The sequence below is a fragment of the Paracoccidioides lutzii genome, assembly GCF_000150705.2.
Source record: "Paracoccidioides lutzii Pb01 unplaced genomic scaffold supercont2.38, whole genome shotgun sequence".
In the NCBI taxonomy this organism is placed as follows: Eukaryota; Fungi; Ascomycota; class Eurotiomycetes; order Onygenales; family Ajellomycetaceae; genus Paracoccidioides; species Paracoccidioides lutzii.
This window is the reverse complement of record NW_015440984.1, coordinates 1-27,588: the sequence shown is the minus strand read 5'-3', so window position 1 is coordinate 27,588 and position 27,588 is coordinate 1. Positions and strand designations below refer to the sequence as shown.

Here is a 27,588-nt window from a genome sequence, read left to right as displayed (position 1 = left end):
TTCTCTTTTGAGATCATAAGTGGGTACCAGACTCTGAACCTCTTTAAACTAGATTAGTGCATGAGGCTCATGACTCACTTCGTACTGACCATTCTGGGTGAGAGCAAATGGCAGAAGTTTTAAGACATGAGTTCTACTGATCAGATTATGCTGCTGATGTGAGAATGATCAGGAACTGCTATCTTTACAGATTAAACATTGCATGAAGAGATCAATGTCAGAGACTGATTAAGCCTCTCCTCATTTCTGAACACATATGGCAAGAGCTTTCTATGAACTTTATTATAGACTTATCAAGCTCTAAAGGATATACAAATATTATAGTTATAACATACAGACTGACCAAAAGAATTATATTAAAAGCAGTTAAGAAAACTGATATAAAGACAGTGACTAGAGTATTTCTTCATGACATCATCTCTCAATATAACATTTCTAAAGCAGTAGTGTCAGATTGAGGGTCAGCTTTCACAAGCATATTTTGAACTCAGATGTGTGAGAAATTAGACATTAAAAGATGACTCTTCACAGTCTATAACTCAGAGACTGATAGAGATACAGAGTGAATGAATCAGACTCTGAAAATCTATCTATGCAAGTATGTTAGCTTTCAACAGAATGACTGATGTGAATGACTCTCTCTGACAGAGCTGATCATCAATAATAGAGATACTGCCTCAATAGATATGAGCTTATTCTTTTTAACACATCTTTTTCATATCTTCTTCATTGATATAGCTGATACACTCTCTGTTGAAATATCACATAATCTCATTGAGTTTGCAGATGATTATATGAGGAAGATCTATGAAGTGTTGAAGTGAGCTCAAGTAAAAATTGACAGATGCTCAGCAATCTCAAGAGAACTACATGAATAGATGAAGAGACTCAGCTTCAAGCTTTTAATCTGGAGATAAGGTCTGGTTGAGCTTAGAGAACATAAAAACTAATCATCTGTGCAAGAAGCTAAACACAAATTATAATCAATATACTATGCTAGAAATGATAGAATTTCATGCTTACTGACTGAATGTCTCATCTGATATTCATAATGTCTTTAATGTAAAGCTTCTACATGTAGTGGCAACAGATCTCTTGCCTAGTCAGAGGCAAACTGACTGGCAGTGACTTACTATATAGATCTCAGAAGGACCTGAGTTTGAGATTGAGGAAATTTGAGATGAATGAACTTATCAGAGGAAAAAGCAATATCTTGTTAAATAAGTAGATTGAGCTGAGCCTACATGAAATGATGTAAGTTTTCTATAAGAAGTGAAGGCTTTGAACACTTGAGAGGCCTCTCAGCAGGCAAAATTAGATGTAAAAAGAGCTTTAAATAATCATAAAGACCTGCAACAAAGAGGGAGAAGAGAGGAATTATAAGAAGCTGAACCTTTAGATTCACTCTGGCTGGCTGACTCAGCCTAGTCATCATTTGCACATATATACATGATCATGCCACATGTGCGCACATGATCATGCTATGTGAGCTTGCTTAAGCTCATGTTCTCATCTCATTCTTTTCTTCCCTTTCCTAAGCAATTTATTCTTGTTATATAGTAGGACTAGCCTCTAGTTCTTAAAGCTTAACCCTCTACACTTACTAAAGCACTTGTCTTCATACTGCTTATCAAAGCACTTTAAAATTAGTATCTCCTAAAGAATCAACATTATCTCAAAATTCAGTATTTAGAATCAGTACAGATCAGCACTTCTCAATAATCAGTTCTTTAGCATCAGCACTTTCTGAAGAATAGAATCAATACTTCATGAAGATTCAGATCACCTTATTGCTAATTTCTCTTTATATGAAAGATTAGAGATAAAATCTATTGCTACTCATTTATATATATAAATATTTTGAATTCTCAAAGTTTCTTTAAGAGATTCAGTGATTAGCTACTATTCAATTCTATATATATATTTTATTTATTGCTATTCTTTTCTCTTCATAGCACTCACAGTGTCTATATATCTACTCTCTTATAATCTTTGTTATAGAGCTTTTCACGCTTTCTTTTGACACTCAGTACATTCATTTTAGTATTTCTACACTTTTTATTATGAACTAGTACACTGCACAATAGTATATACCATTTCTGATATAGACTATCAATATAATTACTTTAAATATTCAACAGATTATGATTTAAATAGCTTATTTTATTTATTTATTTTTTTTTTAAAAAAGAATATTTTATATATTATTTTTTTATTTTTTTTTATCTGAGATATAAAAAATATTGCATGAACTACATCACTAAAGTTTAGCAAGAATCTGATGAAAATTGAATATTTTAAAAGCTTTAATCATAAGAAAAAGATTAAATCAAGAAGAAATAATAGATATCTTCAAGAACATAAACTGTAGAATCATTGAATATTTTTGCAAGTAATAATATATGTTAGACTCAGCGCCGGGGCTAGGTTTATCCCTATCACGTGGTCACGCCTCTTATGGGACCTTGCGGATTGGCTGTAATTCAGTCACATGATCACATGAGCTGTTTATAATCTAAGCAGATCCTGACATCTCTTTTTTCTCATCAATTTTAGTATTTCATTATATAGCAGTTAGCAATGCAGAGAGCTTTCTTCTTATGCAGCTTACATTCACTTTCTAACATAATATTAAGATTTCCTCTTATCTTTCTACTTAGATTTCAGTGAAAAACTTAAATATTTCAGTTAAATTAGAATCTTCTAGTTGAAAATCTGATAATATATTTAATCAACTGCCAAAGACAACAGCTCAATCTGATATCAGAGAATCACTGCAGGCTCTCAATCTCTTGAAAGAGGTCAAAAGAACTGGCAATACATTCTAACAAGATCAACTGATTAATTATATATTTTAGTTGAGAAATTCAGAGATATAATTCATTTAGACAAGAATCATGTCTACAATGAGTTAGCAGCAATCTTCAACAGTATTTTTGATGATGAGAAAATACTGAGAGACACAGTCACATGCCTGTAGATGAAACAGAATGATGCTATAGCTTAGAGAGCTATCAAGTAGAATCAAATTAATAAGCTTATCATAGAATGTGATGAGTTTAGTCACATTTTGATTCAAATGACAGTTAGCAATCAAGCAACAAGTCAAGATACTACTTTCTCAGAGAACACAAGAATATCTATCATGATTAATGATTCAAAACATCTCACTGATGATAAGAAGTCAAAGTTTGAGCACCAACTCTTTCATATAAGGAACAATCTCTGAGAGAATGCTAATTACTACTCTACAGAACACATAAAGGTTATATATATTGAGAACTGAACAGATGAAGACACAGTATGTCATATTACACTCTGTATAAAAGAGAATCACTATGAGTAATATTAAACTACAGAGGAGATATTTGAGCATCTTAAGTTAATATATGAGAATGCTAATAAGCTGCAAAATATTAAGAGTGAGTATTACAAGCTGATTATACATAATGAAAATAATTATCATAAATCTGTTATAAAATTCTTATATCCGATGAGTGAGGTCAAGATTATCAAAGAGGACTATAAAATAGACATTAATGATAAGCTGTTTTTTGACTTTCAGAAAATGATAGCAGTAGTCAATATGATCATCAATACACACACTGAGTTTCAGAAGATCTGTACTCAGGAAGTTCACATTTATTAGATAATCAATATCAGTCAGAAGTCAAAAAGCTTATGAGAAAATGAATTTAATACTTTCAAGCCAAATGTCTCATGAGCTCTTAATAGTCAAACTCTTTCTGACATCTCTGCTATAAAATTCTTTATCATAAAAGAAATTATGAGTATCTGTTTAGATATTAAGTGCTACTACTGCAAGAAAAAATATCATATTATGAGAAACTGTCTTATAAAACAGAGATTTTAACAAATAATAACTGAGCTCACAGAGAATGATGCTCTTAGACTTTCAGCAGATTTGAGAAAAAAGTAAGTCTGAGAGAAAACTTCATTTCAAATAATTCAATAGTCTATGAAAGATTTGAAATAAAGAACATAATTAAGAAAAAAACTTTAATATATTGATCAAGTTAGTTTATAATGAAATTATTACTTTTATAAATTCTCTTGCTAATACTGAAGTGAATAATGTGAATTTTATTGACATTTAATATGTTATAGAACTGATGAGATTCTTCAATAGAAAGTTTCAAAAACTTTTATTCAAATGTCATATAAAGAGATACAATGATATCTATGATAAAATGATAAACTATACATTGATTTTAAATCTTTTTATGAATAATCAGAGATTTTAGAATGTTTCTCTCCTAATAATAGATCTGAGCTAGCACTTTGTCATTCTGAGACAAGTGATTGACAATATAAAATATATGATTTAATATAAAAAATCAATATTTAATTTGATCAAATAAATAGTCTATCTTTAAATAGATGATAAAATTAGCATTGAAGATATTATCTCAGTCAATATTAAAGTACTCAGACTCTAAGTCTGAGCATCAGATAAATGAAGAATAAGAAGAGATCAAATTGAACAAGAAGATCAGACAGGAGCATCAGACTCAGCTCTATAGATTGAAAGGAATCAGCTTAGTCATGATATCTAAGATGAGATAGAGACTAGCCTGAAAGAAGACAGTATCACAAGTGATGAATATGAACTTCATTAAGACTGCTTTCTTTCATAATTATATGAAGAACAAAAACTTAACAGTCTTCATAACCAGCTTATAAGAAATTAATAGATAGCTTTAGAAAAAGTAAAGTTTAGTAAAAGCTGAGAATAAGTCTAATGAGAAGCTGATCAGCAACTTATCAGAATGATTGAAAGACTAAGAGAACTACTTCTCAAAGAAAGTATCAAATGAACTATCCTTTCTATAAAAGAATACTGGTTTTAAAATAAAGCTTTAGTCTAATGTTGATCTTATTTAAAGCATTGAACATGCACCTCTATACAAGATAAATCTAAAGGAACTAAAGGCAGTGAAGATATATCTTAAAGTCAATCTAGCAAAAAAAATTCATTATCTCAAGTTCAGTCTTCTACATCTTTTTAATTCCGATTGTTTATAGTAGAAAAAATTTATAATTTTGTGTTGACTCTTATAAGCTGAATGCTATAATTAAATGAAATCAGTATTTCTTACCTCTAATAGATGAACTGATAGACTGACTTAATAAAGCAAAATACTTTATAAAGTTGATCATTCAGCAGAGATTTTATTGTATTTAAATAAACTCTGAGTCTGAGAATTTGATCATCTTTAGAACTTACTATAGAATCTATAATTATCAAATGATTTTCTTTGATCTTATAAATATCTCTGTCTATTTTCAATGATTTATTAATAGTATTTTCTTTAACTATCTGAACAAGTTTATGACAGTATTTATAAACAATGTTTTAATCTATAACAAGAATCTGAAGTAGCATAAACAGTAGATAAATTCAGTTCTAGACTGACTAAAGATAGCTCATTTGCAAGTCAGTATTCAGAAATACAAGTTTACAGTTCAGAGGACAAAATACTTAGAGTTTATCATCAGTACAGAAGGAATTGAAACAGAATCAGAGAAGACAACTGTTATTATAAGATGATATATTCTCATCATAGTTAAAGAAGTTCAATCATTTCTAAAATATAATAATTTCTACTGACAATTTATAAAGAACTACAGCTAAATTACAAAATTACTATATCAGTTAATGAAGAAGACTACTTTATTTGTATAAATATCAGAATGCAAATCAGTCTTTGAAAAACTGAAGAGACAGTTGATGAAGACTTCAACACTGCATTACTATAACTATAATTGAGAGACTTATATTAAGACTGATGTCTCTAACAGAGTAGTGACTGGAATACTAAGTTAAAGATTTAAAAATGATCTTTGACATTCAGTAGTCTTCTATTCAAAGTCAATGAATAATAAAAAGATTAATTATGAAGTTTATGATAAGAAAATGCTAACAGTGGTCTGAGTTTTACAAGAATGACATACAGAGCTTGAGAGACAACAGTAAAAGAAATGATTTAAAATTCTCACTAATTATCATATACTGAAATACTTCATGATTATCAAAAAGCTAAATGTATATCAAGTCTGCTGAGTAGAGTTTCTTTTTCATTTCTATTTTGAGATCAAGTATTGATCAGGCAAGGTCAACCTGCTAGTAGACACATTGAGCAGATCTGAGTAGATTAGAAGACAACAGAACAGTCATATGCAGATTCTTCTAGAATCAGAGATTTTTGACTCTCAGATCACTTCTTCTACAGATATTGCTAGTATCAACTTCTCAGAGAAAAAGAATATTGCTAAGCACATAATATCTTTAAATAAAATAATCATCTCAATTGAACTTCTGCAGCGGCAGACAGATAATAAAAATAATCTCTATACAATAAAAGATAAGGTGCTACAATACAACAGAAGACTAGTAATATATATTCAGAAAATAAAAACTCTGATAGCTAAGCTACTATATAAAATTTATAATCAAGCTTCAACAACATATTCTAAAGAATGAAAGACTCTAACTTTAATACAATCATACTATTGATGAGTCATCTGATGAACAGATGCTCTGCACTATATTCAGAACTGTCATATGTGCCAGATCAGTAAAATCTCAAAAGATAAGATTTCTGATTTGCTAAAAAAATTTTTAATCAATATCAAAATAGATATGACAGCATATCACTATGAACTTTATAAATATATCAAAAAGCAAAACAGATTATAATATCATTTTGATTATAGTATATCAGTTAAGCAAAAAGATAACTTTTATTTCAATCATTCAGTGAGTTATAGCTCAGAAACTAATTTAACTATTCATTCAATTCTACTATTCATATAATAAAGTATCTGACTCAATTATCTCTGACTGAAACCTTTAGTTCTTATCAAGCTTTTGAAATATGTTTACATAGACTCTGAGCATAAAACTGAAAATCTCAACAGTGCATCATACACAAATAGATAAATAGATAGAAGTGATGAATTAATATATTGTCATCTGTCTTCATCTCTATGTCAGTTACTATCAAGATAGCTGAAATAAGTGACTGCTTATTATAGATTATATCTCTGCAGCTATTTCAAATACTTTCATAAAAATCTTCTTCTTTCTCACAGTTAATAATTATAAATCTCAGATGTTATTTAATTGACAATCACTGATAAAAAAATTAAATACAAATAAGAAAAAAAATTAAGAAGTAGCAAAAAGCTTCATTTACTGAATGAAAGAGATCTGAAATCAAATAAGTAAAGATATAAAAATAACACAGAAATAGATGAAGAAATAGACTGATAAATATCACTGAGAGTCTGACTTTATAGTAGAAGATTTTATTTATCTAATATTGAGATCATACAAAATAAATTGATCAAGCTGTAAACTAGCAGAGCAAAATACTGATCTTTTCATAATTCTGAAGAAAATAAACAATGTCTACAAATTGAATCTTTCTGCAATAATGAAGATTCATTCAATCTTCTTCTTAGATAAGCTATATAAGAATCTCAGAGACTATCTACTTAATCAAACTGTTAGATCATTAGACTTAATATAAATATATATAGAGAATGAATGAGAGATAGATTATATACTGACTAGTTGAATAAGCTGAGACAAGCTGTAGTATCAAATATACTGAGACAAATTTGATGAGAATTCTTTATAATATTTTATCTGCAACTTTAAAAAATCATTTTACACAATATAAGATTTTCATGAGGTCAATGTCACTAAAGTCAGATCACTGAAACATCTAAATAAATGAGTAAGAATATGAGAGACAAGCAGTTATCTGAAAAATAAAGATGATGATGATCTTTTAACATAAGAGCATGTCTACTTCTATATTAAAAAAGGATGGTAAACTCAGCACTGGGGCTAGATTTGTCCCTATTAATGACTACACCCTTTATGGGACTTAGCGGATTGGCTGTAATCTAGTCACATGACTATATAGGCTGTTTATAATCTGAGCAGACCCTGACATCTCTTTTTCCTCACTAATTTTAGTATTTTGTTATATAGCAGTTAGCAACACAGAGAGCTTCCTTCTTATGCAGCTCGCATTCACTCTCTAATAATATAAATAAAGAGGAATATAATATATTTATCTCTAAGTCTAAAGAAAAAACTGATCAAAAATATAAAATTAATATAAATAAAAATAATATAAATATAATATAAATGATGATAAAATATATAAAAAAATAGAATAAACAGATAGAAATGCTCATACAAAAAGTAGAGAAAAACTCAGATTTTTTATCAAATACTACTATGAATTCTATTAAAAATAAAGTTGATAAATTTCACAAAAATATAAAGATTAAGTTGAAAAGAAAGCATATAGTTATTCTCACTGAAGTCAACTATTTGAAATAAAAGAGCTTTATTTTCATAGATGCTTATTTGATTCAAGAAAAATATATTCTCAATAAATAACAAACAGTATCTTCTACTATAATTTCTTTAAAAATTGAGCTTTAAAATAAAAAAAAATAAACTTTTTTATACAAGAATTTTTTAATATTTGAATATAACTGTACATGACTCTCCGAGATTACTGAATGAAGATTTCTTTTTTGCAGTAACTATATGAAAGAATTTTATTCAATATTATACTATATATCATACAAAAGAATATTTTCAAATCACTAAGAAATTAAAATATTTATAGCTTAAAACAATGATTTTCATATCTATTTTATAACTTTTCAAAATATAAAGGCAAAACTTGTATCTTTAGATGAAAATTAAGCTGAGAATATCTATCATAATCTATTAATATTAAAATGAAAAGACTAACAACATAAATTTATTAGAATAAAACTGAATAATTTCTATATCATTAAGCAGAGCTCTATTCAGAATCTAAATCTTGATGAATTGATGAATCAGTTGACTACTCATGTCACTATCACTATAACTCATTTCAACTCGTTTGCTGTAAATGTTATCATTGAATGATTTGATGAATGTTAATGCTACTACTGTGAGAATATAAAGTATATTATCAAATACTACTGATTTAAAAACTCAAATCTTACAAGCACTGAATGACAGAAACATAATAAGAAGCATATTGAGATATTGAAAAATAAAGATAGAAATAAAAGCAAAGATAGAAATATAAAAAATCTATTTGCAAGTCAGTCAACTTAAATATTCTTTGTAATAATTTCTTTAAATATTGAAAAATTTTTGAAAAGTTAGTCAGATTATGAGTGAAATAAGAAAAGGATTTGATGAATACAGCAAGTGGAAGACAAGATAGATTGACAGAGAAGATGAATATGATTGATTTGAGCAGGATAGTAGCTAGTCTGTACAGTAGCTAGTCTGAGGGGGAGGTGTTGGAGCCTAGACTTCCTATTATGGACTAGCGCACCGCACAGTAGTATATAGCATCCCTGAGATAGGCTACCAATAACTTTAGACGTCTAACATAAATATATATAGGTGCACGTGACCTCGGGTAGCAGGGGAATCCTCCAACATTAACTACCGGATACAAATCTTCTTGCTTCTCTAATAAGTTAATTGTGTCACAGCATTGCTTTGTCAAGATAGTCAGACACTTCTGCATTGAGGAGATTCCTCATAAAATAACTTCCCCAGTGGTTCACTTGCTTATATCTACAGTATCAATACTGCACTGCATTCTTAAATCACTCACCATGGTTATCCATCCGATCCTCCATGTTGAAGGGACCCTGACGCAACAGCAGGTGTGGGACATATCCGTCTGGTCCCAGCAGACATCCCAATCTATTCACGGTGTCAGTGCATTCCCCAATGATGATGGAGCATCTTCCACCTCCAGATTGCTTGGAACCTCCGCGTCTCTTACCATTCCTCTCGATGACGAGCACCATGCGCACAACAGCTTGCCGATTCGCGGGAAGACAGCTACCAATGGCGAGGATAACGCCCCCGTTGCCTCTGCCACATATCATCGTAGGGAACCTCTCTGCCGTGACAGTCTGAAAAGACGGGATGCACTCCTGAAAGGCAAGGAAGGCAGCCGTCGTAGACAGCGCTGGGAAAATGGTATGTAGAGACACCTATAATCATACAAACCCAAAAAGGAACCCCGGGTCCATCCAACTGCTGCGCGTAACTGCGACCTTAGCCGCCGGCTGTGTGGAAGAAACCACTCTGACGCACACTGCCATTTATATCCCTTGCATACCGTGTCTATGATGGTCTATGCAAGTCAATAGCCGATCCGTTCAGTTGTGGAGCTGACGAACTCGTGTTTATATATTTATTTCCTTTTGCCAGACCGCCTTCTCAATAATCCTTGGGCTCAACCGCCATCTGCAATCGATTGGCAGGTCCAGCCTACCTACCCGCGCCGGACGGTTCCATATTACCTAGCTCCGCTGTGGGACTCTCACTTTGCGGCCAAGGAGCACTCCAAAATTAGCGGTGGAACCCGCAAGGATAAGCAGGGGCCTAATTCGGATTTCCAGTCCCAAATTACCAAGGAGTTGCGGCTAAGATTAAAACATGCTCGGGCGGCCCGAGGATTGTTGCGCGATCTAGAGGAAGAGATTCGACGATTTGTCGGAAAGTATCACGAAAATCAGACTGTGGCGCAAGACGAGGTGTCGGAAGTTACACTTCCACAACTATCCCATGAAGAAAGACGGAAGCTTCAACAGGACGTAGGGAAGGAGAACCAGAACCAGAACCAGAACCAGAAGGCGGAAGCGAATTCCGATTCGGATGATGGTGAAGTCGTATTCGTGGGTAGAAAGGCGCAGATGCATAATAGGCGTAGCTGCACGGAGCGGTCGGAAAAATCCAGTAATCCGGAAATAGCCCGGGCCAAACAGAAGGATTCCGAGATGATGGTCTTCGAAAGCCTTGAAGAGGATCGGGCTGCCAGATTTGGGTTCGTCTGTTCTCTAATTTTTGAGATAAATTTTAGTTATATCAACTAATAATATCTAGCCGTTGGCTCGTCCACGCTCTCGCTTCATACTATGGTCTCCGCACCTGGTCTGTTATATTCGGCAATCCTGCTCGTCGGGAAGTATACGTTGGCATTGACCATCGTCCACCGCCTCTGAAGCAGCGTCAGGGCTCTCACTCTTCAACGATGCCTCATAGGAACATGTCCACGTCCACGGGGCATCATGCCACAAAGATCAAACCAGTGGGCATCCTCCCGCAGCCTTTGTGGGTAACTGTTGGTGCCTCTTGAGCATTGGCAACGCGCTAGAAGAGTTTGTCAAATGAGCAATAAGTCCGCCGTTGTGAGTTCGAGGAAAATTAGATGTTTTTCTCCTTTTTATTTCAAATAAATAAATAAATAAATAATAAAAACCTTTGTAGCATTCTAGCACTAGAATGTCATAACTCCACACAGATTTGTATGCATATGTTCCATGATGGGAAGAAACTCTTATATTTGCACTTTAGATTCCATGCAAGTTCAGATGACCCCAAAGGTGATACAGATACATCTGCTGGATATCTCCTTTTCCCCTTCTCAAGTACTTTGTGACGTTGATGTTTATTATGCATCTAAGATTTTTTGTGTTCAACCATGGCTTTAGCATTAATTCTATCTTTTCTTGATGTCAAAGAATTGAATTATCAATGCCGACTTTGTATTTGAAGTCGAGTTCAAAGCGATACCGCTGGAGAACCTCTCTTCTGGTATCCCCGCCCTCTAGAAGGGCGCCGTTCTCGTCTATGTACGTGTAGCTGTGATTCCACCAGTAGGCCATCGACCCATCTCCGGCGCAGAGTATCGACTGGTGGAGAAGGTGGAGACAGTGATCTATCAGGTTTGTTACTTTTTGCATCAATCTTATTTTCTTCCCTATTTTTCCCCCCCTCTTTTTTGCGGGGCATTGCGCAATGATCGTCACCCAAACGAAAACTGGCCAAAGTGCTTCGTAGGATACAAAAAGAACGACATAACTCACTTTTGTGAAAGTCGATATCACTCTTCGTCTCGTCCGGGAAGAACTCTTCCGGGTAGAAGGACTTGCGGATCCGGTTCAGACAATGCAATGTAGTTGATGGAACATGCCAATGCCATAAATGTATTTTCCCAGCTCAATGAAAGATTCTATCGATTCATTTAGTCGACTGGATATCTCCTTCGGAAGCTGGAGATCCCATCCGTGGCTTTTCGAGGTTGCGGGGTTTTCATTGATTAGTTGATGTTCAAGACAATTGGATTTGCCATTGATGAACGGTTCCGCTCCCTTCCCCTTTACCCCCCCGTGCGTTACGCTGCTGAAGTGGGAAAAGAGAAGAGGAGAAAGGTAGTCATACATGCCAGAGTCTCATTCCATACCTCTTCGACCTCGTCCGATGTTCCGGACTGAAATAGCTTTGACGGGGTGAAGCGCTTGTTCACATGTCGGACAAAACTATCTTCTCGTACTGCTGCTGGCATGGAAGTAATGGAAAAAGACAGCAACTTCCATGATAAGGAGGGGAGGTTGGGAATATAGAAGCAATTATATTCGTTTATACATACAGTAAGGCAGTGAGGGTGTTTCAATGGCACATTTATGCTGCATACCCATGGATGAGAGCTCCCGCTGTGACCCCAAAGCGATCAGGAGGAATATATTGAGCAAAGTAAGTGCGCTGGCAGAGATACCCCTGGCGTATCTCCATGTGTCTTCCGGGGCATCATATCCCTTTCGGTGTCCTCGTTAAGACAATGTTCTTCCTCTTCCACAGTATCACGACCGTTTGTCAACTGGATGATTTACGACATTCCCTGTTGGTAAAGCAGGAGAAGATGCCAACGTTACAGAAGATTCTGTTACGAGTTTCTTCGTGCATTTTCTGTGTCATTTTATCTCTTCTCGCCATTGTAATTCGATCGTACTATGCTCTCCACATGCTGCATAGGTACGGTGTGGTTCTGTAGTCAGCGTTTGCATCGCAAAATGTCGGTGGCTTTCTTGTTACTCAGATATGCAAGTCTGGGTATACAGCAATTCGTTTCCGGTGCTGTTGTGACAAATAAGAGCTTACTGCATAAGCGTGATTGGGTGCATACTGCATGTACATCTTTTTCTTCCTTCAATTTTCTTTTTCATGGACTTTTATCATCCTTAAATTCCAGGACACTCGTTATATCTCTCGTATACTATCAACCATACCATTCATTGACCAACGGAAGACCTCCGGGCACTATATTCCCGGAAAATGCAAGAAGCATTGGACTGGTTTGAAATAAATACGGGTAGTGCAATGATACTCAAGAGCAGCCAATTCGGGCGACATTCCACTCTTACGCAGAAAGGTGCGGGAAGAAGGTATGGAAGACTACCTACGTACCTTAGGTTACAGTTTGCATTCTACCGGTCAATTGGTATGATGTTTTGCGCGATAAAGCTATCAGCCATTCTATATTTATGTTCCCCGTTTAGCACTTGTTCCTCCACTTAATCGGACAAATCCCTTGCCATCAGACCTCATAACAGTGCTTCAAAACAGCTACACCCAACACTCCGATAATGACTATATTTTCCGTACTTACGCACGTACAAATCCTCTTCAAGCATACCATGCGGGTTATTTACACAATTGGGATCCTCTTCGTTGGTGTCATTGCAACAAGCACCGCGGCACCCATGGGTACCACAGATACCGTCGAATTGAACAAGCGCCTCCCGAAACTTGGCATGTGGGCGAGTCCTAAGGAAGAAGCCAGGTTCGCGGGTAACAGCGTCGCGGCATCTAGCAGCCCTGGGGAGAGATATCCAAAATTTGGCATGTGGGCAAGCCTTCAAGAAGAGTCGAAGTTCGCAGATTCCAAAGCTGTGGTTGGAAATCAACCTTAGAATGTAGCTCTCCGTACAGTGGTTGCTTGGTGGCTTGTGGGGAGAATCATTGAGTGCTGTAGTTGTTCGCTTGAAGTTGCGGAAATGGAAACATAGGTTCGAGGTTCGAGGTGTACGACAGGTTCTGGGGAAGAGTAGGCAACCCCTACGTGTCGTTACAAGTTCTTTCGTCTCAATCTCAGCTGTCGACATCGATTCTAACAGATAAATAAAGCATTTCCGTTGGCCACTCTCTTTATTCCGCCGCGCCACGCCGATGCTCACCGATCGGAATGGGTGCCATTCGCTATTTTTCATTTCTTGATGTTTGATTCTGGAACCCTTTTTAAGCTGTCTGTTTTGATCTGTCACCCGCTTTACATCTTTTGGCTCTTATTTTGTTGGATATGCGGGGAATGTTTTAGACGATGAGGGCCAATTGGCCTATAGTTATACACACCCCGCATATTCAACTATGTGTTAACCTTGTAAATATGGTTAAGGTCTAGATTTCCAACACTAGAAACAAAAATTTTTTCCCATTTTGTATCTCTGATAGCGTTCACATTGGTCCTAGGGGTGTTTCAATGCTGGATGAGAAGCAAAGGGGGAAGCAATACAGATCATCGACATCTAGTTACTCCAAAGATAACGAAAGAACCTTGGATAAAATACCCTGGGCTTGAACTTATTTGGCAAGACGATGATGGCAGACGATTTTTCAGAACATCTATTCCAGACATCTGGGCTTTATTGTTCTCTAAGTGACGGTGGCGAGCGGACCGGTGAACCGTCAGGAGAGGTCGCTGAATATGTAGGTGCTGCAGATTTGCGTAGATTTTAATTATGCGGTTCAATTCTGCTGCTTTCCGACTTCATTTTATTGTACAGTACACAATCCACATGTCCACAAATTCCAGGGGCAGAACTAGAAGCCCCCCGACAAGGATAAATGGAGGGGGGAGGACGTGTAAGAGTACAACAATAATTAGTTGAGAGAGAAGAAAAGTAACATCCGTTTAGAGACTGTAGGACGCATTTCCTGTTCAGAAAACTGAAAACAGAAAATATGTAGTATGCCGCAATATCGTACAAGATTGATCTGTATACCCCTGAGTAACATCCTGCCCAGGAACTGAAGGAAGTAACATAGCACAGAAAAAAATGCAGTCTCCTAACCCCTATTCTGGATTTATGTTTGTATATAAATGAAGATCATTCCACACCATCTACCAATCCTCTCCCATCAGTATGAACCATTCACACAATCAAAGACTTTAATAACTACTGCCTATCCGTCCGAGCACATGCGGCGTTGTCCACCAGACACTAGACCTTGATATCAACAAACTATCCCACTTTCTTTCACCGTCATCTCCGCCTTCATCTCCACATTCTATCTTCTCACAAAAGAACATCCAAACATGCAGCTCATCCATACTCTCGTCACTGTTTTCCTCAGCCTCGCTGCCACCTCCTTAGCAGCCCCGCAGTTACCACTTGAGCGCGTAGGCGGTACTGTGACAGGCCTTACCACTGCCAAAGGTGGATTGCTTGGTGCCAGTCTCCTGGCTAAAAGTCGACGCACAGAAAATATCGGTATAGATGGAGACAGTGAAAATGACAAACCATTTTTGAAAAGTAAGTAGATGGTATTATGGTTTTTATCTATTTATTTGAAGGGTGATGATGCTAAACAGCCAGAAGTACCAGTTCACCTCGTTTGAACTCGTATGGAGTGGGCGCAGAGGTTGTAGACATTTTTCTTTCCCTTGGTGATGGATAGTTGGTTTGCATTCAATATTGGTGGGCTCAGTTTCGGGGCTGTATAAGAGATAAAACGGGGGTGAGAAGGTTCTTTCGATGATTTTGGAGGATCGGAACATTGGGGAAGTGTTGATATGTTATGCATTTGGCATTTCAAAATACTTAGAAAGGCGAAAGACATAGCAATAATAATATACAGAGTGCCAATAACCCCTAAGTTACCTCGTTTGGCTCCCAGATAGGTAGATTATATTCCATGTCAGCAACAAGTATCAGGCTTACAGTAGCTAAATTCCTCTTAGAAAGGTGAAAATAACATTTCTATTGCTAATAAATATAACATCTTTAAAGTTATAGTTATAAAATATAATTATAAATTCAATTAATTATAAGATTATATAAATATATTTAAATAATAATTAATTAATTAATTAATTAGTTACTTAATTTCATGAAGATATTAGTAATACTTTCATTAGTTATTATAAAGTATTTTAGCTAAGATATAAATTATATAAAAAGGTATATAATTAAAGTATCAACTAACTAATAATATAATAATTTATAAATTGATTTACTTTACTTTAAAAAATTAATTTATTTTAATTCATAAGTATTTTTTTATATTCAATTATTTTATATTATAATTCTTAATTTAATATTTATATTATAATTATTTAATTATATATATAAATTAAAACTTTTATCTTATTATTATTTTGACTTAAACTGAGTTATAATATAATATTAAATATCTATTTCTTAAAAATTACTAAAAATTAAATAATAAATCTTATATTTTATTTATATTTATTTTTAATTAAGCTTTTTAATAATTATAATTATAATAAATATTTAGAACTTTGATTATATTTATATTTATAGCTATAATTATATATATATCTATATAATAATGTAGAACAGACTCTGTTCAAATTACTTAATAGTGTAAGATCACTATATTGAAAAGAATAATTATTATAACTCTATTATATTTAACTTAATATCTTTGATTTTCTACATGATTTTTATCACATACTTCATTAATTATGGTGTTATGTATAGTGTGAATCTAAAGATCATTAAGTTAAAAACTATCTATTTTAATCATATTTTTCTAAACTTTATTACTATCAAACTATCAAATAAATATTAATTTATAAGTAAGAATCTAATGATAACTCTCTTCATAATATATGAAAGAAAATCTTTAAGAATCTAATTACTGATGATCAAAGTGATTAGTCTATTGATAAACTTAATAGATTTTTTTTTACTTATTTCTTGCCTCTAACATAGCTGCTTGAGAGCATACACACTTTTAAATCAGAAGGTAATGTTACAGCGCAGTTGCTTATATATAAATTAATATTGATCTGTTTCAATCTGAATCATATTTAATTACTCAAATTGATTCACTTCAATTCTCAATCACTTTGCTTCAAAGATTGATCTAATCTTATTTTCAATTATTTTTATATATTTAACTGCTTATTTATTTTTCATTCTAATTCTAAGTTTAGTATTTTTATCACAAGTATTTAATTATATAAATTAAAACTAATATCTTGTTATCATTTTAACTCTAATTAAGTTATAACAAATATAAATTAAATTGATTTAATTTTTATATAAGATATAAAATATCACTTACTTTACTCTCATAGTCTTTTTAATAATATTTATATTAAAATTTTTAAATAATCTATAATATAAAAATAATATTATAAATAATAAACTTTTTTATATAAAGTAATAACTATTCTTTTTCAGAATTTATAAACTTCTTATGTCTGAAGATAAATTTATTATGAGAAATTTAAATATTATTAAAATATTAATATAATATTTTTTTTATTAATTCAATATTTTTAACAGTAGTAATATAATCTTTAATATTTTGAGTTATTAAATACATAATTAAAAGCTTAATTTGAGTCTTATTGACCGGCATTTGAACACATTGAAGATGGAAAAATATGAGTGCATTGAATTAACATGCATCTTATTGAGTGATTTGACTTATTATATTCTAAGTCACATTAATGATTATTACCACTGCTACTTAATCTGCATATATAACATATGAAATGCCTTTTAATACTCACATATAATAATTTATATATCAGAGCATACCTTAAAATCAATCTTAGCTTATGCTCTTCATCAAAATATACAGTCAACTTCAGGAACAATTTAGTGCCAGTGATATTTAACAGGCATTTCAACTTCCCAAGTGGTCATGAATACTTGACAAAAAACTAAAAAGGAAAAGAAAAGAAAAGAAAAAAATTGATTGGATGGAGAAACTCCTTCTGAATAAAAGATGACTCCAGATGAAACTGAAGACACCACTCAAAGATGTTTGTCACCATTTGTTGAAAGTCCCCAGTAAAATCTCCCCGTGGAAACTAGCGATGTCGTCGACATTCTGGAGATTCGCTGGACTCAACTGAATGAACTGGCCTGAGTGAGTTATTTACGCTCCTTCCTCTTCACCGATCCGAATGTTCCCTTCGCCTCCAACACCGTGAGCCCAGAACCCATCCATGTTTAGGGAACTACACACAATGTAAATATCACATCGGGTAGATGACAACCATGGTGAGCTTACTAGGCTGACATGCTATCGTGGGAAATGAGCAGCCAGTATCCGAAAAGCCCTTGCAGCAAAATATCCAAGACAGCATACGCAATGGTCTCCGCGTCAATACTCATGTGGCGGGCGTTGGAGGAAAAGGCCCAGATCCTGGACCAGTTTCAACATTAGCTCTCCTCGTAAACTAATTTTTCTTTACCATCTATAAGGTATTTACTTACACGGGGTATACTAGCAATACAACCAACACAAAGACGGACAAAGAGGAAAACAGCGTCTTTGTCCTGTTATCCCTTGCAGCTACGGCCCTGCGTCCATTGAACCCGACTTGATACGCAATCGTCAGATATGCCAAACAGGCAATCATATACTACGCCCATTTCCGGCTACTAGGACCTCCGTAAGCGCTGATGATACCCGCCACCACCATGACGAAATGCGCGGTGACAGACACCAAAAGGCTCGCTCCATGCATGTCAGACAAGAGGACCAAAATAACGAGAATTAACGGGAAAGTTAAACCCCAGTTCACGTATCGCACCCAGAATACCTCACGGTATACGTCTTGGAAGGTATCGGGGTCATTCTTGTGAGGTTCATGAAAGATAATATGGTTATATGACTTCCCACCACCTGTGTTCATGGCAAAATAAGTAATGAAAGATATGGTTGTGATCAAGGAGACAAGGACATGGAAAAGACGTTTTTGCTGTGCGAGGGAAGTCAGATACCTGTGACATTATATATCCTTTCTAAGGACAAGGATTATTTAGTTGGTTGGGGAAGGGGGGGACTTGAAACTTACAACAGGCACTCGAGCAGCAAGAAGATAGAATATAAGAGAGGACAGCAGAATTAAGATCGCAACCACCCTATAAGTGCCATTAGAAGATGCATTTTAACTTCCTTCACTGGATCAGATATCAGATACCATAATGTTCAATGTCCAGCACCGCCTATTTCTTGAAAGATGGGCTCATTCCCAGGAATAACAGTTCGCACAGGGCCGATAGTAGATGTGAGGGTTAAAGCATCAAAGTTATTTGAATCGATCATGATTGCTGCCAAAATGCTGTTATCTACTTTTCACAATAGAACATAGACCCCAAAATAAAAGAGCAAGATTACAGAGACAAATGGTAGACAAATAGTAGAAATTTAAATAACTATATAAGACAGGAGTTTGAATTTATATACAACTGCTCAGGCAAATTCATTAGATGGCGACTCAGTGAAAGCCGGATTTAAGATCATACTCGTCATTCAACCACAGGCTCATAGTTAAATATTTAACTAGTTAGTGATATGACGCTTTGGGGTACAGAGCATTTCCTTGGAAGAGGCTTCCGGATTGATATGGCATTTCGTCATCATTGAGCTGCTCTCCACCCTTTGGATCCAACAGGACGACAAGCTTCAAAAAAATGACAAACAAAACCTTGAAGCAGCTAGCAATAGTTAACTAATGGCTGAATGAGCTGAGTTGCAGCCAGGAAACCGTTAACTAGATAGCAACTGTGATAGGCATAACCTTACTATTCCACAGAGGAATATGTCAACATTCTGATGATTGTTGTACAGAGCCTCGAACATGCAGTAATCCAGTTTTTCAGTCATGAAAAGTGTTTTTAAAGTCCAGTTATTATTCATTAGTTAATGAGTTGAAATGCATTATGACGTTGCATATGTTGCTTGTAAAAAATTGGTTCTGAGCAAATTTTACACCTGATTACATATATTGTTGAATATTTAGTTAACTAATTAGTAGTTAATTGGCCTACCCCTGTGTGTGTGCATATCATAACAATTCATTTGATGAAGGGAGGAGTTTTTCAGACATTTATTGACAAAGAATGAAGAGATCTACCACATTGATGTCCCTCTTTGGACATATAGCAATGGTTTTCCTTATAGATACAAGGTGCGAGTGTATGAAACCGCCACATCAACGGGTTTTGGAGCTCAGTCCAATAGGTCTCTAGGTCGGTTATGCCGTTACGGATAACAACTGTACTTCTCCAAGCTGTAGCATAAAATATCACTGTTAGATAGATCATGGATTATGGAATACATTCCATTCAGAAAACACCAGGCCAGCTTAGTTACATTTATTATTTCGTGCATTCTACAGTGCTTCAGATACACTAACGATCTCAGGGAATATGCCTAGTTATCAAATCTATAATACAAATAGGACCGTCCACCTACAGTACAAACACGTCCCAAAAATATGACATCTATTATGGTAAATACATATATATTCTTTAGTTAGTTGTTGACAGAAGTCGTATCCATTCTCTCATCTCTCACCTCCAACAGTTCTCCCACAGCAACTACGCACCGGTGGCAAAGCGGATTGTCTTTTTTACACTCCAAGGGTACCGCATATCGCCAGCATCGCCCGCACTTATTCGCTTGGGGGGTATATATCCAAACACTTCCACTTTTGACATCACCAGGGAACTGGAAATCAGACCTGTATTTCCACGCAGAAGCCTCGACTTCAGGTGGGACTGGTGCATTATTGTATCCGACTGTGACTGAGGAAACAACAAAGAGGTCTTGTAATTCAGCGCCGAATTGTGCGAAGACTGGAGCCTCAGCCGCGCCGCAAGGGAGAGAGATGTACACAAACGACTGCAGAGATGAGCCCATTTCCTTCTTGTTACGTGCATTTTCTTGCATGGTGTTAATAGCCGTGTTAACGGCCATTAGCAACATGAAACTTTTTTCCAGTTCGTCATCTTGCCATTCTGCCGCCGGTTCGGTCATGACACGCTGCAAAGGGTGTGCGAATTCGGCCTTTATGGCTTCTGGTGTGTGTTCCCAGGACTCTTCGACGAGAAGCGGAACCACCGGGCCCAGAATCACCTGGAAATGGTAATATATGTGGCAGAGTGTAGTCTGTGCAGCTCTCCTGCTCAAACTGTTTACCGAATCAGCGTACAAGCGATCTTTGAGAGATTCGATGTAGAAGGCGGAAAACTCCAAATTGGCCCATTTGTTGATGGCAGTGACTGCCTTGTAGAATTCGAAATTTAAATACGCATCTTGACACGTATTTACTAGGTTCCGGAGTTGGAGGAGGGCAATCTTATCAATGACATGTAATGACTCATAAGGGATCGCAGATTTTGGATCGAAGTCTTGCAGCGATCCAAGAAGCAGCCTGAAGGTCATGCGATACTTGTGAAGGCTGGTGTTGACGGCCTTCAGGACCGGCTCGCCGATAATTATGTCCTTGGTGTAATCACTGCTCGCGACCCATAGCCTGAGCGAGTCAGGTCCTAAGGCATCATATAGAGGCACCTTCGGCTCCTCCTTCCGCCCCTGATATTTTTGTAATTTTAGCGGAGGAAGAAGCGTGCCGTCGATGATTTGATTTGGATGAATCACGTTCCCGATCGACTTACTCATCTTCCGAGAATTTTTGTCAAGGGTAAATCCATGGGTGATGAGGGTTTTGAACGGCGCACGAACAAGAGAGCTGGGTTTTCCCAGGGCAATGTTTTGAGCAATATATGTCAGCAGGCTGGATTGAAACCATCCTCTATGCTGGTCTGTTCCCTCAAGGTACACATCAGCGGCATAGCCATCGGCCGAAGCAGGGGTTTTCACTTGCGTCCAGCTGGATCCGCTGTCAAACCATACGTCCATTGTGTCTGTTCCCCGTTTGTATCCAGCCCCAGAAGACCCGCGAAGGGAACTGGGTATCCAAGCAGGGTCATTTTCGTCATCCGTCCACCAGGAGTCGATTCCACGTTCATCAATAACCTTCATGATATGAGATACAGACTTTTCAGTCAAAATGGCCTCCCCAGTTTCCCGATGATACAATGCAGGAATCGGTACACCCCAAGCTCGTTGCCGTGATATACACCACTCGGAGCGATTCTTAACAAAACTCTCTAGCCGTGATCTTCCCGTTTCAGGAATGAACTGGACATCTTTCAATGCCCGTAGAGCATCGTGTCGAATATCCCCAACATCTGCAAACCACTGCTCCGTGGCGCGCACAATCACAGGAAGCTTTGTGCGCCAGTCATAGGGATATTTGTGCTCATAGATGTGTTTGGCAAGAAGCTGTCCCTTGCTTTCCACATATTTGAGAACATCTTTGTTTCCTTCGCCGAGGACGGGTTTGCCGCTCAGCAAGGAAGGGTTGGAAGGAATCGCTTCATCCGTAAACAGGCCTTCATCGTTAACAGGGGCATAAGCTGTGATCCCGTGAGCTAAACAAACCTCATAATCCTCCATTCCATGCCCAGGGGCGCAGTGAACAAGGCCAGAACCGGTGTCCGCTGTCACAAAGTCTGCCACAATAATGGGTTTCGAGACGGATTCATCTTTGAAAAGCGGACGGTATGTAGTCTCAGATTCTAGCTCGTAGCCTAGAAGTGGCGAACCTACTACTGCTATTTCGACCTCCTGTAGCAAGGTTTGAAGATATTCAAGTCGCAGTGAGCCAATGAGAAGATATCCATGGTTTTCTGATTTCACAACTGAGTATTCCAGAGTAGGGTTCACAGCGATGGCAGCATTAGCGGGCAGCGTCCACGGGGTGGTGGTCCAGACGACAGCAAATACTTCGGATGTATCCCCAGGTAACATATCACGTAGTTTAGATGGCATCGATGTGAGTGGAAATTTTACCAGGGCAGCGATAGATTTGTGATCCTCTCGATATTCCAATTCTGCCTCTGCAAGAGCCGTGCGTGAAGAAGGGGACCAGTACACCGGCTTGAATCTCCGATTTATCAGCCCTTTCTCTACCATTTTCAAAAAGACATCCAGTTGTTTGTACTCAAAGTTCTTGTCCATCGTTTTCCACGAATTATTCCAGTCTGCCATGACAGCCCACTGCCGAAAACCTTTCATTTGTTCCACAACAGTCCTCTCCGCGAGTTGCCTGGCGGCATTACGAATGGCAGCGGCACCCAGATTTTCATTTGCATTTCCCTTCTCATTCCCACTTGATTGAAGTTTTCCGGCATCCCTTTGTGCTTGCAACTCCAGTGCCTTCAGTTCAATTGGCAGCCCATGGCAGTCCCAACCGGAAACATAGTCGATTCTTTTCCCAGCAGCCAATTGCACGCGGCAGACGATATCCTTGAGTATTTTATTCAGAGCATGCCCCACATGGAGGTCGCCGTTCGCATATGGGGGTCCGTCATGCAGGACAAAGCGATTCTCGATTGGCCGCAGGCGTCGTTGCCAGGTATAGAGGTCATCGGTGCATCGGACCAAGTATTTAGCTTGGTCAGCCTGAGAAACACGGGGAGGGAAGGTTGACTTGGGAAGCTTCAAAGTCAATGACCACGAGCGAGCGAGTGATGGTGGGAACTCCGGCATGCTCCTGTTACTGCAGCATATCTTAATGCTGGGTATTGGGGGAGGGAGAGAGGAAGAAGGAAGAAGGAGAAGGAGGAGGAGAAAGAGAAATCAGCTGAGTAGTAGAGTCGTGGAATGAAAACTGGAGGGCTCCGTTCCGTACGGAGGATGCGAGTCCACGATATTTTGATAGTTTTGAAGTTTGAGGCTCATCAAACTTGGGCGGAAAAATGTCAAACCGAAAACGATTGGTAACGTTATGGTAGGATTGCCGTATCTTGGATAACGACGCCATGTGACCTGACATGGCACAGAATCTCTTTCTCTTCTCTCTTCTTGTAACGGGCGTGCTACTGAATACGGCTCTAGCACTTCCTTATAGAACAAGAAGACGAATTCGTAAGGAGAATGGGAAAAAGAATGAAAGGTGAAGGCAGAAGAAAGATTTTATACGAGTTAGAACGAAGGAAGTATAATCTGGGCGACTGTTTTGGTTATGAAGGTTATCAACCAGGCGTTAATGTGACTAACCACCCAACGATTTTCACCACTCAATGATTTTGTAATTCCACCTGATTTATTCAACTTCAAACCTTAACATCATGATCAATGAAGCTGAAATTCAGGTTGCAATCAAAGATTTAAAGATCACAAGAATTATCAAATTATAAGCAAACTGCTTTGAAATATAAAATCAATCTGACTACATTGATATAGTGACTTAAAGACAAGCAGATTTTCTAATCTAAAGTAATATTAAAATATTATAAGAAAATAATCAACTTATAAAAAAAATACTTATCAGTATATAAATCATCTAGTAGGTCATGACCTTACTTCTACATATCAAATGGTATAAAATTTAGTTATTCAGTTTATTAAATAATATATTGAAGAGTATTAAATGAATTAATTTTATTAATATTATAAAAATTTGCTGAAAAGTATCTATTTATATAAAATTGATTAAAAGTAATGAATTGAAAATAATTTTAACTACTTTGTAGACTATTTGAAGTAAATTAATCAAGTATTTACTGTCATTTTATGTCAAATTTATAGATTATTAATGAAATAACTCTATTATTAATTCTTTTATTTTATTATAAAATGCAATTTTGAACTTTTAAATATTTATCACTTTGATAAGAAAAAATTTCTAATTAAATTTAAATATATTACTAAGTATATTATTTCAATTAAATCTTTAAAAAATAAGTATATTATTACAATTTAAAATAAAAAATAAAAATTTATTATTTTAATTATAATTATTTATATAGATAATTTAAAAGTTTATTTAATACTAATTTATAAATAAAATAATATTTAAAATATTTAACTTGATAAATTTTTATTTAAAAATCAATAAATATATTTTAATATATTATTAAACTATTGAAGTAATAATAATTATAATTTAAAGTAATTAAAAAAAAATTATAATTTATATATAAAGAAAATTAGCTGTGATTAATACTTATTTATTTAAATAATTTTTCTTTTTATATTAATTTAAAATTTTAAACTATATAAATAAGAATCATATACTACTATAAAAATATTTGAGATGAATAAATTAAATATTAAAATAAAATATATAAAGTATTATTACTTATATTATAAAAGAGTAGAAGTATAAATACTATAAATATTATAAATAATAAAAAGTAATAATAAATATAAATATAAATATAAAATTAAATAATAATTATCATAAAAACTTTTAAAAAAATTTAAAAATTTGAAATATTTATATATAAATAAGTAATATAATAACTTATTTTAATCAGTTAAATACTTTTTATATAATATAATCAATTTTTAAAATTTAAATTTCAGAATTTTCTCATTTTAAATATTTTATTATAATTAATTATTCTTTTAATTTTCATAAATTGAAATAAAAACTAAAAGAATTACTATTAAAAATATTTTTTTTAAAAAAATAAATATTTATTAATAATTTTCATCATCAACTTATATTATTTGATTTAAATAGTAAAAAAATTAAATAAGTAAAAGATTAATTAGTTTAAAATAATATAAATAATTTTTAAAAGATTTTATTAAGTTATTGTTAAGAAAAAATACATTCAATCTCTCTGAAAACTTTGTCAGTTTTAGTTTTTTTCCTGTCACATCTAGTATTTTCTCATCTTACTCTCATAAAAATTTACTCATATAGAGTAAAAAAGATATATAAAAAATAAAAAATATATAATTTAAAGTCCTTGTATCTAATCTCTGTAAACTATGAATTTAAAGTTAAAATTAACTAAATATAGCTGAGAATATAGATAAGTTGAAACTAAGTATATATTTATAAAATATTTTATAGAGTTAAATTTTAACTAATTCTTTAACAAGTTTAACAAAGTTCAATTAAATCTTAATCAACTCAACTAAAGCTTTAACTGCATCTGATTAAGCTTTAGTAAAAAAGATATTTTAATAAAATTTATAGATTTTCTTTAAAATATTAGTTATTTTCTAATTTTTTTTAAAAAATTAAAAAAATTCTACTCAAATTTAATTTTTTCTTTAATAAATAAATATATATATATATATATTGATTATATATTTATTGTGAAATATTAAACTATATAATAGTTGTATAAGAAAATTTTTATTATTATAAATAGAATTAGTCAGTTTTTAATAATTAATAATAAAAAATTAATATTTTTTTCTAATTTAATTTGAATTAAAATTATTATTTATTTTTATCTATTCTATATTTTCAGAAGTGTTTATAATGATTTTATTAGTTTATATAAAAAATTTAATTTAAATTTATTAAATTCTCTTAAAAACTCTAGTATAGTTATTGAAATAATAGTAAAATCAGAAAGATTTCTCTTTAACTTGCTAAACTAAAAATATAAAAACTATGTAAAAAAGTTAAAATATAAAAAAACCTTTTCTATTTCTGAAATAAAAAAAAATTTATTAAAAACTCTTTGAATAAAAAATAATAAAAAAGAAAAAAAAATAACTTATTAAATCAAATTAAATATTTTAATATCTAGAGTTAATAGTATTTATTTTCAAAAATCAAATAAATAAAAAGAAAAATCAAAAAATTATTAATATTTTAATTTAAATTTAAAATTAAATTTATAAGGCTATTAAATTCAAAGTGAATAGAATTAACTCAATTAAATATATATTACTTTAATCTCAATATAGTCAATCTATACAAGAAATACTTATTCAAAATCAATTAAAGTAACATATAGTATAGTTAAAAAGTTTATCTTTGTACAAGTAACTACTACTTCTGTTTCTATTTCTTCAAGTCAATATCTTTAAAAGTTTCAAAATATAAGAAAAAAAACTTAAAATTAAAAGAAAAAAAAGTTTAAAATAAAAAATAAACTTTGTTTAAAAAATAATATCTTATTTAAGAGCTATTCAATATAGAAGTAATAAGTTAATTTAAAAGTTTAAAAATTATTTTTAAACTAAGAAATGAGTTAAATCAATATCTTTTTTATAAAGAACTCTATTATAATTATCATATTTTAAAAATTCTCAGCTAACTTTCTTATTTAAAATAAAAAAAATAAGTATCTCCACTTGATTAAATATTATAAATAAAAATCAAACTGGATAAAGATGAGAAATAAAAAAACTATCTATTAAAAATATTTATAATAATATTTGTGATAATAAAAAAGATATAATACTGATAAAAAAAGTAATAGAGAAGTATAATTTTTTAATTTAGTTAAAGAATAATCTTATCTGAATAAGTAAATTAAATAGCAAATAAATAAATGAAGAAAAATCAGTATTTATTGTAAATAATTCTTTAAAATAGATAAAAATTTTATTTCTTTTTATAGCTAATCAACTGTTAAAAATATTTGAATATACTAATTTTAAATCTATAATTATAACTCATATTCAATGCAAAAGATGTCAAAATGATGATATTTTTAAAAATATATAAATACTTTATAATATATGAAATTTATATAGAAAATTATAATATACGTAATTAAATTTATATTATATATAAGATAAAGAGCAAATCATATTCTCACATCATAATCAATTATAAGAATTGCAAGAGTGGG

General features: G+C 33.6%; 5 protein-coding genes across 5 annotated transcripts; 3 read left to right on the top strand and 2 right to left on the bottom strand.

The window, feature by feature from the left end:
- Positions 1 to 9,678: 9,678 nt before the first annotated feature.
- PAAG_08558 (hypothetical protein) lies at positions 9,679 to 11,213 on the top strand (the record flags this gene model as incomplete). The annotated part of the gene is made up of 3 exons (XM_002789464.2): positions 9,679 to 10,051; positions 10,286 to 10,901; positions 10,961 to 11,213. The coding sequence occupies 3 exons, from the start codon at positions 9,679 to 9,681 to the stop codon at positions 11,211 to 11,213; spliced, it is 1,242 nt and encodes a 413-aa protein (XP_002789510.1).
- Positions 11,214 to 11,592: 379 nt separating this feature from the next.
- On the bottom strand, positions 11,593 to 12,422 carry PAAG_12587 (hypothetical protein; the record flags this gene model as incomplete). The annotated part of the gene is made up of 3 exons (XM_015848061.1): positions 11,593 to 11,795; positions 11,944 to 12,004; positions 12,321 to 12,422. 3 exons carry the CDS (start codon positions 12,420 to 12,422, stop codon positions 11,593 to 11,595), a joined length of 366 nt encoding a protein of 121 aa, XP_015702323.1.
- A 767-nt stretch (positions 12,423 to 13,189) lies between these two features.
- PAAG_12586 (hypothetical protein) lies at positions 13,190 to 13,827 on the top strand (the record flags this gene model as incomplete). The annotated part of the gene is made up of 2 exons (XM_015848060.1): positions 13,190 to 13,355; positions 13,481 to 13,827. The coding sequence occupies 2 exons, from the start codon at positions 13,190 to 13,192 to the stop codon at positions 13,825 to 13,827; spliced, it is 513 nt and encodes a 170-aa protein (XP_015702322.1).
- A 1,403-nt stretch (positions 13,828 to 15,230) lies between these two features.
- On the top strand, positions 15,231 to 15,533 carry PAAG_12585 (hypothetical protein; the record flags this gene model as incomplete). The annotated part of the gene is made up of 2 exons (XM_015848059.1): positions 15,231 to 15,447; positions 15,514 to 15,533. 2 exons carry the CDS (start codon positions 15,231 to 15,233, stop codon positions 15,531 to 15,533), a joined length of 237 nt encoding a protein of 78 aa, XP_015702321.1.
- A 2,519-nt stretch (positions 15,534 to 18,052) lies between these two features.
- On the bottom strand, positions 18,053 to 23,524 carry PAAG_12584 (isoleucine-tRNA ligase; the record flags this gene model as incomplete). The annotated part of the gene is made up of 6 exons (XM_015848058.1): positions 18,053 to 18,134; positions 18,188 to 18,322; positions 18,394 to 18,499; positions 18,563 to 18,881; positions 18,978 to 19,044; positions 20,514 to 23,524. The coding sequence occupies 6 exons, from the start codon at positions 23,522 to 23,524 to the stop codon at positions 18,053 to 18,055; spliced, it is 3,720 nt and encodes a 1,239-aa protein (XP_015702320.1).
- Between the last annotated feature and the right edge of the window lie 4,064 nt (positions 23,525 to 27,588).